Below are 18,760 nucleotides of genomic sequence, written 5' to 3'. Positions count from 1 at the left end.
AGAAATAACAAGTTTTGGTGAATTGCTGGTAGGAATGCAAACTGGTATAGTCACTATGAAACAGCATGCAGACTTTTAAAGAAAATAAAAATAGAACTAACAAAGATCTAGCAATCCCATTTCTATGTATATATAAAAGACTTCAAAACCATTATCTTAAAGAGATACCTGTACCTCACTGTTCACTGCAGCATTTTTCATGGCCAATATATGGAGAAAAAAAAAAGCCTAGGTGTCTGTCAACAGATTAAGAGATCAAGAAAATGTGGACTACATGAACAATAGAATATTATTCAGCACCATGCTAAGTGAAGGAAACCAGAGAGATGAATACTTCATGGTATCACTTAAAACTGGAGTCTTTAAAAAAAATGAACTCATAGAAACAGAAAAGTGTTTGCCAGATGCTGGATTATGGAAGGAGAAAAAAAATATTAAAAGGTTTATACTTTCATTTATAATATGAATTAGATCTGAGGAGCTAATGTGTAACATCGTGACTACAGTTGGGAACCACTGTATAACTGAAATTTTCTAGTGAAATAAAACTTAAATGTTCTAACCAAAAAATAAAAAGGTTACTATGTGAAGTGATACTTATGCTAATTAACAGGAGGAACCTTTTACAACATATACATATATCAAGTAATTAACACTGTGTTTTAAATATCTTACAATTTAATTTTCAAATATACCTCTATAAAGATTTAAAAAGGCAAAGAAAAAGTGGATTAACATATTGAAAAAATAAAATATAGTTATTTAAAATAAAAATATAAAATACTACATAAATGTTATCTCACTTAAATAACTGAGTAGCCAATAACCATGGTCTCTAATTCATTCATGAACATAGGCTTCAGAAGGGTTTGGCTAATTCAAAAGCAAAAGTTTTGTTAGAATGTCTGATGTGGTTCTTTATATATATTTATATATATGTATATATATTATATATATTTATATATATATTATATATTTATATATATTTATATATATTATATATATATAACATACACACAAATAGATTTTTATATCAGCATTTTTTTAGGCCAAAGAAATTGAAAGTCAAGACCTCAACACACACATATATCTTTGTATTCACCTGTGACTATTATATTTAGCACTCCTAGAAGATTCTGTGCTTTATAATATATAGTATTGTGAAAGGAAATCTAGTTTACTATAATACTCTTTCTCTATTTTGCACCAATTTCTGCTTCTACAATCAGTTTTGAAACCAATTTTGTACCGTAGTACAAATATTTATGATTAAGAAAAAAGCTAAAAAAGTTTTCCGTTCATTTTAGACAATTGAACTCATGCAAAAAAAAAATATACAAAAGCAAACCAAAGCAAAATAATAAACTACCTCTACTTTTCCAGTAACATAATCTGTTTTCACAAAATAAATCATGGCACAGCAGTAGTAAACTGCCTTTATTTTCAGTAAAATTATCATTGCTTTCATTGTAGAACTGGGTAGCTATAATCACAATGCGGAAATGATTAATAACCATCAAAAATAAACTATCCGCTATATTAATTTGTTGCTAGTAATCAAAATGTTATGGAGATTATTTTTGTACTGTAACCAAAAGCAATTCTAAAGTTCCAGCAACATTCACTTATTATTGTTTAATAGCAAGTCATTTTATTGATTACACATCAAACCTTGTCCACATGATAAATAAGTATTGCTATCCACTTGACATTTTCCTGGATGTGATATCAGTAAGTATTGCTGAAAACCCCAAGGTTGGACAATGCATATGTTTCTCCCCAAACACATATGGTGACACCTAATTTCCAAAGTGAAGGAATTTGGATGTGGGGACATTGAGAAATACAGAGATGGGGTCGTATCCTTACAAAAGACCCAGAGAGATCCCTGGATAACATAAAATGATGACTTTTGAAACAGAGAATGCAGGTCATTACTAGACATTGCATTGCTAGTACTGTGATCTTTGGCTTCCAGCCTCCATAACCGTGAGAAATAAATCACTTCAGTGTGTGAATCAAATAGACTAGGGTATTTTGTTACTATAACCTAAAGTGGATTAAGAAATCAAGTTAGGGCCTCCCTGGTGGTGCAAGGGGTTGAGACACAACCTATGAAGCTATCTGCAGCCACTGCAGCACGAGTTTGATCTCTGGCCAGGGAGCTACCTATATGGCAGAGCAGACCTCTCCTGTCTCGCCCACTGCTCCCCTCAGCATTGTATTTCGTCAGTCTGCCTGTTCTTTTCCCCAGTCTCTGGTGAATCCTCTCACCCCCCACACCTCTGGCCTGTACCCCAGTTCTTGTATGCATGAATAAATGAATCTTTAAAAAAAAAAGAAGAAACCAAGGTAATCAGTCAGACATAGTTCTGTATAGCTCATGGCGTGTCTTTGACAATGTAAGTGAAGATATGCTTTGGGCTGCTATGTCTTACTGCATGTGTCTTGGTGCAGAGTAAATTTTCTTCTCCCATTATAATTTATGAAATACCTAACAGTGTTAATACAAGGCTGTGTGTTACGTATTTCTGGAATCCCAGATTAGTAAAATATTTCCCGTCCTCAAAGAATTTAACATAATTGTGTGTCTGTTGTGTATGTATATGTGTATGGAGTGGCAGTGGGTCAGAAATGGCTCAAAACAGAGAAAAGAGTAAGAAAATAATTAATTTTGGTTTTGGTAACTTTAAAATAAAGAATGATGGATTTTTTTTTTTCTCACTGGTCAATTTTCTAAGCCCTTTTTATACTACATTCATCATTCTCTAAAAAATCACTTTGTTGTTTTATTTAGTATATCCCCACCTTTCATTGGCTTATGGTATTTGTTGGTATTTAGGTTTTCAATATTAACAGAGGTAAGTATACAAGAGCGAATTTGGGAAAATACAATTCCCTGGATGCAGGAGAGTTTGCTCAAGACAAATATCATGTACAGTGTCAGATATCAAGAAGCGTGGAGACTAGAGTTTGAATAAAGGACTTGTTGAATAGTTATAAAAAAAGTCTTTGACAAAATAACTTGTTACAACATATGAATAAACAAATTGAGAGCAATAACAATAATAAATAAAATGAATGAAACAGAATTAATATAAAATATGTAGGCTAAATATGTAGCTCACATGCATCCATGAGAACAGAACTGAGACTGGGAAGAAAGAGTGCCCAGCTGTAGGCAAAAACCAGGATAATATTTTCAATGCCCTCATGTCCTACTAAGGAAATCACAAAGTCCTAGATTTCTAAACTCAAACTTACTCTTTCAGGTTTTGATGAAAGCATATTTGTCAAGGTGGGAGGAAGGAACATGTATTTATCAATGTATTCTTGTGGATAACTTTTAATATTTAGACATTTGATGTGTGAGTTTGCAAATGCTAAATAGGTAGACTTGCAGATGAGAAAGTTAAATTTATTAAGAAATATAGCTCAGATTCGCTGAAATTTGTCAATTTCTTTGGTGGATAAAAGTCTAGTGAGTTCTGTTATCACTGAGTCTTAGAGTTCAAAGAAACTTTTTATTTAATTCCAAATCTATAAATTGTCCATAAGCTTCATCAGAAAGCTTTTTTATTTGACCAATTCTAGGAGGTGAGCAATACCTAAGTTTCATCACAGTCATCCTTACTCAAAGAAAAAGAGTTATATTTTCAGGGTAGTGCAATTTTTGTATCTGAGGGAGAAAAGCAAGTTTTGAAAACATGTATCTTGGATACAGATAGATAAATACAAAAGGAAAATGGGAGCCAATATAGATTTTTCAAAATTAATGTAACTTCTCAGAAGAAGGGAATATGACAAGTGATGCAGATCTATTAAACAAACTAGGGACAATGTGACAATAGGACTGTCAGAAGAGGAAAAACTGTTATTTTGTCTTCTTTCATTCTCCTATCAGAGCAGAAGAAAACTAAGTCTATAAAATACAGCAAATTCTGGTTTCATAGATTTTAAGAGAACTTTCCATTCACATATTTCCTATATTATTTCATCTTGTGTTTTCAGATAATTTGGGGATCATATTCTTTATCAGAAAAATCATTTGTAAGCTTTTTTTTTTTTTTTTCCATTTCATTATCCCAAGCTTGTCACCTCTTCTGCTACTTGATGAAGGACATGAAAAATGTCCATCATGTATCAGCGGGGAAATGCAAAAAAAATACAACCAAAAAAAAATAATAATAAAACCACAAGGAGACACCATTCCACACCTGAGAATGACCCTTATCAAAATGATCAGTATTGAAAGGTTTGAGAGAGTGTATAGAGAAATATGAACTCTCATACATTACTGGTGAAACTATAGACTTGGCCCAGTCCCTATGGAAAAGAAAACAGAGGTTTCTTAAATAATAATAATAATAATAATAAAAGATCTACTATACAATCTAACAATATTACTCCTAGGTATCTGCCCAAGATATGCAAAAACAATAATTCAAAAGGAAATATGTACTTCTATATTTATTGAAATGCTATTTACAATAGCCCAGCTATACAAACAACCCATGCACCCAGTTAGAGGTGAGCAGATTAAGAAGATGTGGTATAGATTGTTTCCATAACTTAGTTATTGTAAATAGCACTGCAACAATCACAGAGGTACACATAAAATTTTTAATTAGTATTTTTATATTCTTTGGTTAGATACCTATGAGTAGAACTGCTGATTCATATGGTAAATCTATTTTAAATATTTTGAGAAATCTCTCTGCTGTTTTCACAGAAACCAGGCCAGTCTACAATCTTACAAACTGGGTATGAGGGTTTCCTTTTCTCTACATTTTTGCCAGCCCTTGTTTCTGGTCTTTTTCATACAGGCCTTTGTCACAGGTATGGTTTTGTTAATAATGAATAATGCTGGCCATTTTTCCATGGTCATTTGTGTGTCTGCTTTAGAGAAGGTTGCATTTTGTTCTTCTGCCCATTTTTTTTTTTTTTGTAAACATCCTTGCTTATTTTTCACACTATAGGAATTTTCTGCTCAGATGCAATCACCAGAGTTTTCCCACAATCAATGTGCCTACATCCACTGCACTCTACCATGCTTTCCTCCCATCCTGTACTATACACGCATTTCCTTTCCCATTCCCTCCCCTCCATAATGTCTCAGATCTATGGTCAGTCTTAGAGTTTTCTTTGTCTGATATTTGTTTGTTTTCTCTAGATTCCACATATAAGTGAAATCATCCAGTATTTATCTTTCTTTCTCTGACTCACTTCACTTAGAATAATACCATCTAGTTCCATCCAAATTCATAGCAAACAGATGAGTTAATATTTTTGATTGCTGAGTAATATTCCATTGTGTGTATGTACCTCACCTCTTGATCCATTCTATTTTGGGGCATTAAGGTTGTTTCCCTATTTTGGCTATTGTAAATAATGCTTCTATAAACATAGGAGTGGTAGGTTTCCTTTCAAACTAAGGAACAAATAAATCGAAACAAACCCTAGAAATCTGACTGTAAAATGAAGGGGACCTTGGGCCTTCCCAGTGGCGCAGCGGTTGAGCGCTGGGTTGCGAAGCTGCCCGCAGCCTCTGTAGCGCCGGTTCCATCCCTGGATGCTCCCGGGCCACCGGAGGAGGGTCCCACATGGCGAGCAGACCTCTCCTGCCGCCCACTGCTCCCCTCAGCAGTGTACTTCGTCACTCTGCCTGTTCTACTCTCCACTCTCACCCTCCTGTGCTTCTGACTGTACCCGGTGCTTGTATAAATAAATAAATGAATGAATGAATGAATGAATGAATGAATGAATGAATGAATGAATGAATCTTTAAATAAAAATGAAGGGGACCAGAAGGGGAGGGTAAGGGATGTGGAGCAAGTCATAGAGAGGGTCTAACATTATATGGGTGGGGATTATGGGTGCTTGGTAATGGGTGTGATGGGTCAGGTAAAACCAAACCACTAATAAACTCTAGAAATCTAACTGCAGAGGACCTCCCCTAGTGGTGCAGTGGTTAAGCCCTGGGCTGTGAAGCTGCCCGCAGCCTCTGCAGCGCTGGTTCAATCCCCGGCCACTGACGAGGGTCCCACATGTTGCGACAGACCTCTCCTGCCACGTCTGCTGCTCCCCTCAGCAGTGTATTTTGTCACTCTGCCTGTTCTGTTCCCCGCTCTGGCTCTGGTGAATTCTCTCACCCTCCCATGCTTCTGACTGTACCCAGTGCTCGTATAAATAAATAAATAAATCTTTAAAAAAATAAAAAAAAAAAAAATAAATCTAACTTCAGAATTAAGACTGTCAGATGGGTAGGGGAAAAGTGGAAAGCAAAGGGTGGAAAGTATCCAATAGACTATGGTGGAGTACTTGGGTGCCTTGATGGGTGGGTATGGTGTGGTAACTTACATCAGAAAAGGTGTCACACCTCTAAAACATATACATTGTCATAAAGCAATGCTATCTCAATTAACAAAAAGTGGGGGAATGAGTGAAACATTGATAACTTACACTTGGAGCACTGTTCTAGGGTCTCCAACTTCACCCCCGTCACCAATTGTCAAGGTATCATAGCCAATCTCCAGATCGAATTCTTCAAAATTTATTTGGATAACCTAGCAAGAAATAGGATAAAAAAAAATTGCATTATGTAATAAAGGAAAAAATGGCAGAATAACAATTCAAATCTGTATCGCATAGCAGCAGATCATGTGAGACTATTTCTAAAGGTCATATTTTACAATGACCACATGATTTTCATTTAATGTATTTTACTTGGTGTAATAATTTTAAATTAAGTGGCATAATGGTATGGCACATAAGTCACTGTTGTTTTGAAGCACTTGAGGTCTGATTAATGTAAATCTGCTTTGAAAAGGCCTTATAAAAAGTACAAGTAGGTGGAGTGGTTTTCCATATATTTGCATGTAGTTTTACAAAGACAAACTTTTTTAAAAGTGTGCTATTTCCATTAAATAGTAGAGTTTAGAAAATGTTCGACCTAATTTTAAATCTAGATCACAAGATTTAAAGATATCAAGGTTATGTCTGTGTATCACTTGATGACAGAATCCGTTAAATATAATGTGGTGGCAAAAGTGGGAGCACAATACTTTGGTGAGAAATGTTTAACATGACAAATTATTTAGCATTATTTTTTATTAAAATATATTCAGACATTCATATTGTTTATGTATCTACACACAAATGTATATTTAATTAAATTGCAATTCTAAAATTAGTAACATAATATAATTTTAAAGGATATCACACTTAAGGATCAGCACAGAAAAAAATTAAATATCATCCTACATATGATCATGTCTTGAACAAAAGTATAACATATTATTTACCCAGATAAATAAAATGCAGTTTTAACTGTAGCATAAGTTCTTATATTTAGGTCTTTGATCCATTTTGAGTTAATTTTGCACATGGTGCAAATAAGGATCCAGTTTCATTCATTTGCTTATTTTTCCAATTTTCTTAGCAATTTATGTTAAAGAGACTATTCTTTCCTAAGTGAAAGGTCATGGTGTATTTATCAAAAATTAATTGCTCATTGGGCCTCCCCGGTGGCACAGCAGTTGAGCGCTGGGCTTCGAAGCTGCCCGCAGTCTCTGCAGCGCTGGTTTGATCCCCGGCCACTGGTGAGGGTCCCACATGGCATGCAGATCTCTCCTGCCGTGACTGCTGCTTCCCTCAGCAGTGTACTTGTCAGTCTGCCTATTCTGTTCCCCACTCTGGCTCTGGTGAATTCTCTCACCCTCCCATGCTTCTGACTGTACCCAGTGCCTGTATACATAAATAAATAAATCTAAAAAAAAATAATTTCTCATAGATGTGAGAGTTTATTTTGAGCCCCCTTAGTTTTTGTTCAAGTAGGAATAGTTTGATTTCTTCTTCATTCTTTAACAATAGTATATATATATAGAATTATTATTTGACTCATCCTGTCCACTGAACCCCATTGCTTTCATTAGAGATAAACTATTAATATTTTTATGATTTCTGGTATGTTACAAGTCACTTTAAACAATGTTTTAAGAAGATTCTGTGCCCTTAACTTTCAACAATTTGTCTATAATGTATGCAAGTATGGATCTCTTAGATTTTATCTTGCTTAGAATTTGTTGATTTGTTCATCTCTTTCTTAAATTTGCAAATTTTGAACATTGTTTGCTCAAATATTCCTTCTGCATCTTTCTTTCTCTCTTCCTTCTGTGACTCTTATAATACATTTCTTGGTCTACTTGATGATGCCCCCGTGGCCCTTAGAGTCTGCTCACTTTTTTCATTATTTTTTTCTTTCTGTTCTTTAATCTGGATAACTTCAATTGCCCTAGCTTCATGTTCACTAATTCTGTATTCTGTTGAAGCAAATCTGTTGCTATATATCCCCTAATTGTTCCTTTCATTTCAGCTTTTGTATTTTAACACACCAGAATTTCTATTGGGATTCTTTTTATAATTTATATCTCTTTATTAATATTGTCATCTTGTTTATAAACATTTCCTGGTTCCCTTTGATTCTTTGTCGATGTTCTTTGAGAATAAGTAATACAGTTGATTTAAAAACATTTTTCCTCCTCCCACTAATTTAAAATCTTTAACAAGTTCAATGATTGGACTTCTTTACTTATTTCTCTATGTTGCCAGCTACATAGTACTTGAGATTTATCTATTGTCCTTTAATTTTTACTTCATTAATAAATCCTCTCCTTTATTTAGATTTCATATATATTTTTATTTCAAAGAGTTCTATTTTTTATTTCTTTTTGAATGTGACTAATTGTTTTGATAATCTGTTACATGGACATTTTTATATTTATTTCTTTTTAATTTTTAAGCTTTCATAAATTGGCATCTCATATTATATATGTTATTTCAATATTTGATGTCTTTAGATGTATTTAAGTGTGTGAACCGTTAATACTAGTGACAGACATTTACAGTGACTTGCTTTCCTGAAGCAATTAAGTATTTATTTGAGTTTAAGCTTTGAGAATCCTGTGTCTCTAAATTAAAAATAGTTTCATTCCGGGCCTCCCCAGTGGCGCAGCAGTTGAGCGCTGGGTTGTGAAGCTGCCTGTAGCCTCTGCAGCATCGGTTCGATCCCCGGCTGCTCCCCGGCCACTGGAGGAGGGTCTCACATGGCACGCAGACCTCTCCTGCCACCTGCTGCTCCCCTCAGCAGTGTACTTCGGTCCCTCTGCCTGCTCTGCTCCCCGCTCTGGCTCTGGTGAATTTTCTCACCCTCCCACGCTTCTGACTGTGCCCAGTGCTTGCATAATAAATAAATAAATAAATAAATAAATAAATAAATAAATAAATAAATAAATCTTTAAAAAAAATAGTTTCATTCATTTTCTACTAACTGGATAAAAGGGTTATTACCAATTAGAGCTAACTTACCATCCCTGGAGAGTTTTAACTAAATGTAAATATTTCAAGGTTAGCCTTTTCACCCCTTTGATCTAAGACTCTAGTGTTAGTATACTATTTCAATTCCCAATTTAATTTCAGTTCCCTGTTCTTTTAATTATCTATGTATATATGTATGTGTACTTCTATGGTATGTGTACATAGTCTTATAGATCTCCTGTGCTTTCTGTGAAAAGTCAACACACTGAAAAATGCACTTATGTTATTTTAGGAGGTCTTCTCAAAGTACTTTATCTGTCATCCTAAGCAATAAAGAAACCCCATAATCTACTTTAACACAAACCATTTCACAATAGATTGATGAGTACATGATATTAAAAATAAGGAAAGTTTTATTTTTGTGTGGTTTAAAAAGGCAGTGAGTTAATAGATACAAATCCTGTGCCTGATAAATGATGGATTGATTGTTAATTCTATGCCATACCCTCAAAATTTCATTATTGTATAATCATATCCTAAACAACTTGGACACCTACTTAATGGTAGATTTCATTGTGTCTGAATTGTAATTGAGATTCATACATGTATATATACAATAATAAATTTTTTGTTTTACTTTAAATTAAATGATGGTTTAATTACTAACTAATCCATATACTTTCAGATAAGCACTTAATCACAGGTTGTCACAGAAATTCTAGACACATAATTCTTGAACAGTTTCAATGACACATAGTCACTGAGAAGCTAAAGAGTCTAATTGAATTTGTAGAACATATTCATTTTAACTTGATTCATGTAGGCTTAATTTAAACATTGTTACTGGAATAGTTCCTTAGAAGTAAAAATGTAAGCATTAAAAACTATAAAAGCTAACCCTACCTCAACTTTAGTCATTAATATAAATAAAGCACTGTAGTAAAACTTAAATAGTGCATTGAGATAATCCCAAAAGGAAAAACTAGGTGTCTTTTAGTAGAAAGTGGAAAGGAAATATGTTTTTTAAAAAAAAGAACACAAAGTTTTTGTTCCCACAAGCAAAACATTGAGTCAGAGGTTTTCTTTTTTAGACAAATTCTCCCATAAATGGAATTGATCCAACAAATATTTCCAACCATTTATCTTTGTATAATGTGGAAATAAAGGGAAATGTGGGGTAAAAATTAAAAAGCACTTATTAATATAATATGAAAACTTTCTCTACATATATAGTTAGCTGAAACATGTAGTAGAGAAATAGAAAGATTATCATGGAGGGCTATTTGCTAGCCAAAGGAGGACTGCCTACCCAATAGTAATTTCCTTGTTCACCCCTGACTTTTCCCAATTAGCAGGACTTTGATTTTTTTCAGTTACAAATCTTCTTCCATGCATCCTCATGCTTCAGGGACTGATGATGCTATATCCAGGTACGTGGAATGGTTGCTAACCACTGTATGCCCATTTTCATTTGTTGGTCTTAATATCAGATAGTTTGTGACCTAATTCTGGTTTTGAGGAAGGGGAGGAGTAATTCAGTGGGGGTCTTTTGGGAAAGGATTCCTTGGTGCTAACATGAAAAACAAAGGAGATACCTGTTTTGGAAGTGACTGGAAATGAATGCATTGATTAGCGCTTTGGCAGTCATCTTGCAATATGCTGTTTAAAATTCAAGTCAACTCATGGACATGACCAGAGCTAAGGGATGGGTGTTTTTATACTTTGCCTGAGGTTTGCATACCCCTGAACAGTATGTTGTGCTAAATAATACATTTCTTTATTATTTAAACCAATTGATTTGATGTTTCTCAGACTTGAACTGGAAACATTCTAGTAGACAAATAGGTATAATCAATTCTCAGTTCAAGAAAATGCCTTGCTCAATTAATTTGCCTGTTTATTTGGCTAACAGTATTATTACTAAACTCATTCTCAGGATTGTCCAATACCACAGTCCACATATTTAAATGTTACATTATTTTGCATTTGCATAGTAAAGGTCTGCAATTTAGGAATTCTGTCAAATATCTGATATAAAATAATATCACTTATAAGTATGTTTTATGGTGTTTGGCATAAACCTCATGCCTGATGTAAAAGGGAGATTTTTTTTTTAAATTTAACAAATAATAAATATTTCATCAAATCCTTGGGGAAAATACGGGGAGTATGGACTGATTAAAGCTATTACATCTCCATGGTAAAACCTGTATTCTCTTGTGCCATACAATCTAAAAACTGATGAAAATTCTCTATATTTCTTTTATCACTGAACTCTGTATTAGATATTTTGTAGAGATATATCTAGTATAGCATTTACCAGAATTTTGATAATATTTAAATAAACTATTTTAATTTATTTTATTATTAAAATTTATATTAATATTTTAAAATATCTACTCATGAGTAAGTCAAGATAATGCAGTGAAGGGCAAAGAAATCCTAAACTAGAAGTCATAGCTCTGTCACAGATTGTTGCAGTACTAAGAATAAGTCTCTGCTATCTATAAAGGATATTTATAATTCATAATTCCTAAGTGGTTAAAGTATCTATTACATTAAACAAAGTTTTCAAATCACATACACTCTTCCTGAGATATAGTAGGCATTCCATAAAGACAGCCATCATTACTTAGGATAAGTGCATCATCATAAAATAGATGTTCAAATCTGTTGACAATAGATCTTGAAGATAATTTTTTGGCACACCCCCCCCACTATAATTCAAAGAGGAGTTTCTCCTCTCAAACTCTATGTTGCCAGAAATTTATATTTTCTTGAAAAAGCTTTTCTTGATTATGTTCACTTCAGAATGAAAATGATTAACTCCAATATTAATGAGTATTTTTGCTACCAGGTGAGGAAACACAGAATGCATAATACATGCATATGTACAAATATAAAAAGCTTGATTAAATTAAGGTATGCAATGCTATGTTACATAATCAGCTTGACATCTAATTAAAGCAATTTATTTTTTATATACTTTCTGGACTTTGGTAATCAATGTCTAACAGGAGAGATATGACATAAAAATATGGACACTATAGACAGTGTTTAAGTGATTTGGGATATAGACACACAGGGTTACGTGGAAGCAGAGATGAGTGCTGCTGCAATTGAGCAAGAGAATAAAGAGGAAGTATTTCCTCAAACAGGAAATCCCTGGGCAGTGCATAGGAAGATAAAGAAGGAAAATTGCAGAAGAGTACTCTAGGGGAGAACATGAAAAATGGCACAGTGGAAAGAAATATTGTAAGTTTTTATAATATAAATTGGGAAGTGATGAGAACAAAAACTAAAGATGGAGCTAGGAACTATGTCATATAAAGTACTTTGAAATGCATCTTACAAAGAAGGAACTGCAGATAGTAAGTTTTTAGCAGACTATTGATAGGGTTGTGTTTGTTTTTCATATGCTCACTTTGGCAACAGGAACAATCTGGATTTAAATGGGGGCAAGGAAGGGTGAGAGAGATTAAGGATTTAAACTTAGGCTGGAGAAGTAGTGGTGGATAAGGATAGACACAACTAAGATTAGTTTAGTCCAAATAAAAATAATCGTAATTATTTTTCCTTTTTTTCATATATGTAAAAGTACTTTTCAAAGCCAACTCTAAACTCTATGCTCTCCAGGGCTATTTTATCAAAATTTACTAAACATAAAACCTAATTTAGACAGAGAAGAATCTGTAGTACATTTGCTAAAATTCATGTATTTCGGAATAATCTTAAAATGTTACTGCTTTTGTGATGTCCATTATAGGTGAGATGTAATTTCAAACATATATGGAAAATTAGAGTGCATTGTTTGCTTAATTAGTAATATCCTGTTTATTCTTGTAAAAAGAGATAAACAAAGGTAAATTAACAAAATGTTTTATTTGAAATGAGTAAGTACTGTTGGACATAAAAGGCATAACTGTGACACATGCAAATATGACATTTATTCACTTGAAATTAATGTTATTATATAGGAAATAATTGAACTCTCATACCCTAGAAATATTACACACAGTAATATTATACTGAATATTTTATTACAGAAGATGTATTACAAGACTCTGACCTACACTACTCAAAAATGAAAAGTGCCAGTCTAGAAAATTCTCTAGGTTTATCCACTCTGCTGCGAGGATCAGGTTAATAGTTTTAGTTCTTACAAGGGCTCCCATTTTAGAGGCAGGAAGGAGGGGAGCCTGGAGACACAGGAAGATATTGATGGAATGATAAAAGCTTTCAGCTTTGTTTTATTTTTCTATGTCTTTTAGATCTGTACACTGGCCTTCTCCTTTAGGGGACTGCTGATATGTAATAATGACAGATTGAATATGGCACTACAAATGTTTCATCCTGGGAAGAAGCTATATAAAATGAAAAATGCATCAAATATTAAATCTATAACACAACAGTACAAAATGTTTGCTCTTTACTGTCATTTATTCATGCTTAGCTACGGGAGGATGCAATTTAAATTTCATACAGCTTATGATCAACCTCAATTTACAATTTTGAAGAAAATGTTTGCAGATAATAATATTGGTTTTAGTAGGATATTCATCACAAATTTGTACTGTAAAGTTGTACATATCCAAAAATTTGTAAGTAAATATGCATAAAGCTCATTAAAGTAAATTTGATATGAAGATGTCTTTTCCCTCATTAATGATGGTGACATAATGTTAGTATGACCCAAAATACCTATCTCTTTATTTAACTATATATATCTACTTTTATATTTTCAGAGAATTTTAAAACCTAAAGCTTTATTTTTAAAATGAAATTAGCACAAAATGATTAAACACATACCATAGTAGTGAGAGTTAGCTAGATACTCTATACTTGTTCAATGCAACAGACCATGCAATAGGTTCTAATTCTTATCTTCACTTTATCCTCATTATTTTTCTGTGACACCAAAGTGGAAGAAAGCAAAATGTCAGCTTCTCAATTCATGGTCTTCACTGTTAATTTTTTTTTTATTGTTTGTGTAATAATTTCAAGCATAGTCCTTAATTAATCATCTTTATCAGTTAATATCTAATGCTTGTTTACCTCCAAGGTAAACAAGAAGGTAGGGTACAGAAGAAATCATCTGCCCCTGGTTGTGTGGCTAGCAACAGTTGTCCAGAAAGACATATCTGGTACTCTTAAGGGCAAGTGGTTGAGATAAGAGTGTAGATAAGTAATTACTATACTATCTTTGTTCCTGTTTTGTGAACTGTACTCCAAGTAACATATGTCTACTTTAAATTTTGGCTGTTATGCTGAAACATAAGTCAAATAATTAAGTCCTTCAGCTAAAGAGTTTTATTTAATGAATTCTCTAAATATGAACTTAGAGCCTTCTCTTTTCCAGGCACTACTACATGCTGGGATACAAATTAATTTTTCTCTCTTTGTTGGGGAAATATACAATACATAGAAAAGTAGCAAACAAAAACTATGACCTAAGTTTGTTATTATCAAAATCAAGACATGTTGGAAAATAGACATTTTCAACTTTAACTTTTAGCGATGATTTTCTAACATGCATAAATAAATACAATAAAAAAAAGAAAAGCAGCAAGGTCTTCATACACTTATAACTCTTAAAAAGTGCTATCAAGAAAAGTAGAGCAAGGAGAGAGAATGATGGAGGTGGTTGATAATGGAAGAAGAAAGAAGGTGACATATTGGTAAAATTTAAATGAACTAAGAGAACAACTGTTTAGGTATTGTGCTTGTCAGTGGTTTCTCATTACATTTTTGGATGGAACCCAGAGAGTCCTGGATAATATGGGCTTTATTAAGTTCTAAAATCTGAATTTTAAAAATTCTCCTCCATACCTATTTTGCCACAGTATCCTTGCCATCTTTTTAGTTTCCAGAAGACATTAGGGTTTTTATGGGACCGTACCAGTACTTTCCTTCTGCTCCAGACACTTTCCTCTTTGCATTGCTAGTGGTTGATCATCCTTCCATGTTGGTATAAATCTCACTTTATACTTTTGGTATAAAAAGACTTTCACTGACAATTCTAAGGTTGTTTCCACTTTATTCCACCCAATGAGTTTCCTTCAAGTTGTGACTGCTAATTTTTGTATTTACCTTTTCGAATTTCTGCTATAATCTTTAGCTGAATGCTTCCAGAAGGCAAGCATTTTGCCTTTTTAAACATTTGAAATTCTGTTTTAGAGCCATTTTTCTACTCAGTGAAAATGTAAGCTTTCTCAGGAAAAGCTTAGTAATTCAAATACTGTTGCTCATCTGGTCACTTCATGATACCTGAAGTCTTATATAGTTGCTTTTAGATTAAGAAGCCATGACAGACTGAGATTTTATTGGAAGGCTATGGAAGAGCTCCTAAGAGAAGAAAGTTAAAACTACCATATCCTATTTCTGTAGGTTTTCCTCCTTCCCTGTTATCCTGCTCCTGGTGTCATACACTTATAAGTGGCTATGCTGTTAGATCAGGGGGTGTTGAATTCAAAGGATACATGTAATTCTGAGAAAAGAAAGGAGACATGATTATGTACTTGATATGTATCCTGTTATTTTGGTTATATGAGGATAATCAAATTATCTGAGTGATGTTCTACAATGACTAGAAATTTCTGAATTCCCAACTAGGAAGGGCAAGTAATGGATATATATGTGCAATATTGTCCTCCTCTTTCCTCCTGGCTTCAGCTGTTGTTGAGATGATGGGTGGCTGGGGGCAGAAAACAATATCTCAAAATGGTGACCGGTAGCTTCTCTACTTTCAAGGGTGTCATAAAGATAGTCTTCTCTGCATTGAAATATCTAAGTGGCAGGAGGCAAAAGCTCATAGCTCTCTCCAGAGCCTTTTTCAGGACTTCTTGGTAGAAATCTATTATGACTTAGAAGCATCTGCTGATGGCTTGTGATGACTAATATCAGCAGGGAATCTTCACAAGGATATTCTAAGTTCTGAACTGTGTGAGAGCATGTGCTATCTGCACAGCAGGAAGCTAAGCTCAAACATTGGTGGAAGTATTATGCCTCAAAACTATGGGAACATTGTAGTGGTGGTAGTGAAGGTGGTAGTACTAATTATAGTAGTATAGTAGTGATTAGTAGCAGTAGTAGTAGTATAGCTAACAGGTTTTGAATATACATTCCAGAATATTTTCTATGTTATGCATGGATAATCTCATATACTCCTTCCAAAAGCCCTATGAGGAAAGCATTATTACCTTTATTTTAATTAGCAGGGGTTAAGACAGTACTATGAAGCTATCTGCATAGCTTCAGCAGCACAAGTTTGATCCCCAGCCAGGGAGCTACCCACATGGTGCAGCAGACCTCTCCTGTGTCACCCACTGCTCCCCTCAGCAGTGTATTTCAGTCAATCCGCCTGTTCTCTTCCCCACTCTGTCTATGGTGAATCTTCTCATCTCCTGAACCTCTGGTCTGTACCCCAGTTCTTGTATGCATAAAATTAATAAATCTTAAAAAAAAGAACGATATAAAAGGAATCCAAATTGGGAAATAAGAAATAAAACAACTATTTACCGATGACACGGTAATATACATAGAAAACCCTTAAGACTCCACTAGTAAGCAATTAGAAACAATAAATTAGTACAGTAATATGACAGGTTAAAAAGTCAATAGCAAGGGGCTCATTGGTAGCACAAGGGGTTAAGCATAGCACGGTGAAACTATCTGCAGCCTCTGTAGCAAGAGTTTGATCCTTGGCCAAAGAGCTGACCCATATGGCATATCAGAACTCTGCTGTCTTGCCCACTGCTCCCCTCAGCAGTGTATTTCAGCCAATCTGCCTGTTTTGTTCCCCACTCTTGTCTCTGATGAATCCTCTCACCCCCATACCTCTGGCCTGTACCCCAGTTCTTGTATGCATAAAGAAATAAATCTTTTAAAAAAAGTCAATAACAAAAACCAATTGTGTTACTATATGCAGAAAACAAACTAGAAGAGAAAGAAATCAGAAAACAAACCCATTTACAGTTACACCAAAAATAATAAAATTTCTAGGAGTAAAATTAACAAAAAAAATTGAATGTCCTGCACAATGAAAATTATGAGATACTGATAAAATAATTACAAGACACAGAGAAATGGAAAGAACTGTTGCTTATGGACTGGAAGAATTAGAATTGTTAAAATGACCATGTTATTCTATGCAATATACAGATTCAATGCAAACCCTTTCAAAATTTCAAAAGATTTCTTCAAAGAAAGAAATGAAACATTAAAAAAATTATATGAAACCACAAAAGACCCAGAAAGGCCAAAGCAATTCTGACAAAAAGATGAAGAAAGGAGGTATTACATCCCCGGATTAAAGACTTGGATGTAGGATCTGAAATCATAAAATACAAAAAAGAAAACAGCCAAACTCTTCATGGCATGGGGTAAATTTGGAGATGCTATTCCAACTGCAAGGAGAAGAAAATAAAAAAAAAAATAAACAAATGGGACTTCATCAAACTAAAAAGCTGCACAGGGAAGTAAAATATTATTAGACACACTACTGACTATGAGAAAATACTTGCATATGTGTACTTTTGATAAGGATCTAATATTAAAAATCTAGGAAGAATTCATACAACTCAGAAAACAAAAACAAAAATGTACTTAAAAATTAACAGAAAAGGGCCTCCCCGGTGGCACAGCAGTTGAGCTCTGGGTTGCGAAGCTGCCTGCAGCCTCTGCAGCGCCGGTTCGATCCTCAGCTCCTCCCCGGCCATGGGAGGAGGGTCCCACATGGCGCGCAGACCTCTCCTGCCGCCCGCTGCTCCCCTCAGCAGTGTACTTCGGTCCTTCTGCCTGCTCTGCTCCCCGCTCTGGCTCTGGCGAATTCTCTCACCCTCCCGTGCTTCTGACTGTACCCAGTGCTTGTATAAATAAATAAATAAATAAATCTTAAAAAAAAAAAAAAAAAACAGAAAAGGGCCTCTCTGGTGGCGCAGGGGTTAAAGTACCAGTGCTGTCACTGTTGCCAGCCACTGAAGCATGAGTTCCATGCCCAGCCAGGGAGCTACACACATGGTGCACCAGACCTCTCTTCTCGCCCACTGCTCTCCTCAGCAATGTATCTCAGTAGATCCACCTGTTCTGCTCCTCATTCTGTTTCTGGTGAATCCTCTTATCCCCCACACGTCTGGCCTACACTCCAGTTCTCGTATGCAAAAATAAATAAAAATACATCTTTAAAAAAATAACAGAAGAGCTAAAAAGACATTATCCAAAGAAGACATACAGATGGCCAACAGACATAAGGAAAAAATGTTCATCATCATTTATAATCACAGAAAATCAATCAAATGCAAACTGAGACATCATATCACACCTGTGAGAATGGCCCATATTAAAAAGCCCAGAAACAAGGGTTGATGAGTATATGGAGAAAAAGGACCCTCATTTATTGTTGTTGGAATGTAACCTGTTTCAGCCCCTGTGGAAAATAGTATGCTAT

The 18,760-nt window shown here is 34.4% G+C and overlaps 1 protein-coding gene across 4 annotated transcripts in view; it reads right to left on the bottom strand.

Moving 5' to 3' along the window:
* Positions 1–18,760, bottom strand: part of CSMD3 (CUB and Sushi multiple domains 3) — an 831,873-nt gene that overhangs the window by 404,971 nt on the left and 408,142 nt on the right. For all 4 annotated transcript variants that reach the window (XM_054692020.1, XM_054692021.1, XM_054692022.1 and 1 more), the window contains one exon: positions 6,463–6,566. In XM_054692020.1, the coding sequence (XP_054547995.1) occupies positions 6,463–6,566 (104 nt within the window). The remainder of the gene's footprint in view (positions 1–6,462; positions 6,567–18,760) is intronic.

The sequence above is a fragment of the Talpa occidentalis genome, unplaced genomic scaffold, assembly GCF_014898055.3.
Source record: "Talpa occidentalis isolate TD23 unplaced genomic scaffold, MPIMG_talOcc4v2.1, whole genome shotgun sequence".
NCBI lineage: Eukaryota > Metazoa > Chordata > Mammalia > Eulipotyphla > Talpidae > Talpa > Talpa occidentalis.
Note: the sequence above shows the minus strand (reverse complement) of the source record. Positions and strands in the feature narration are given on the sequence as shown.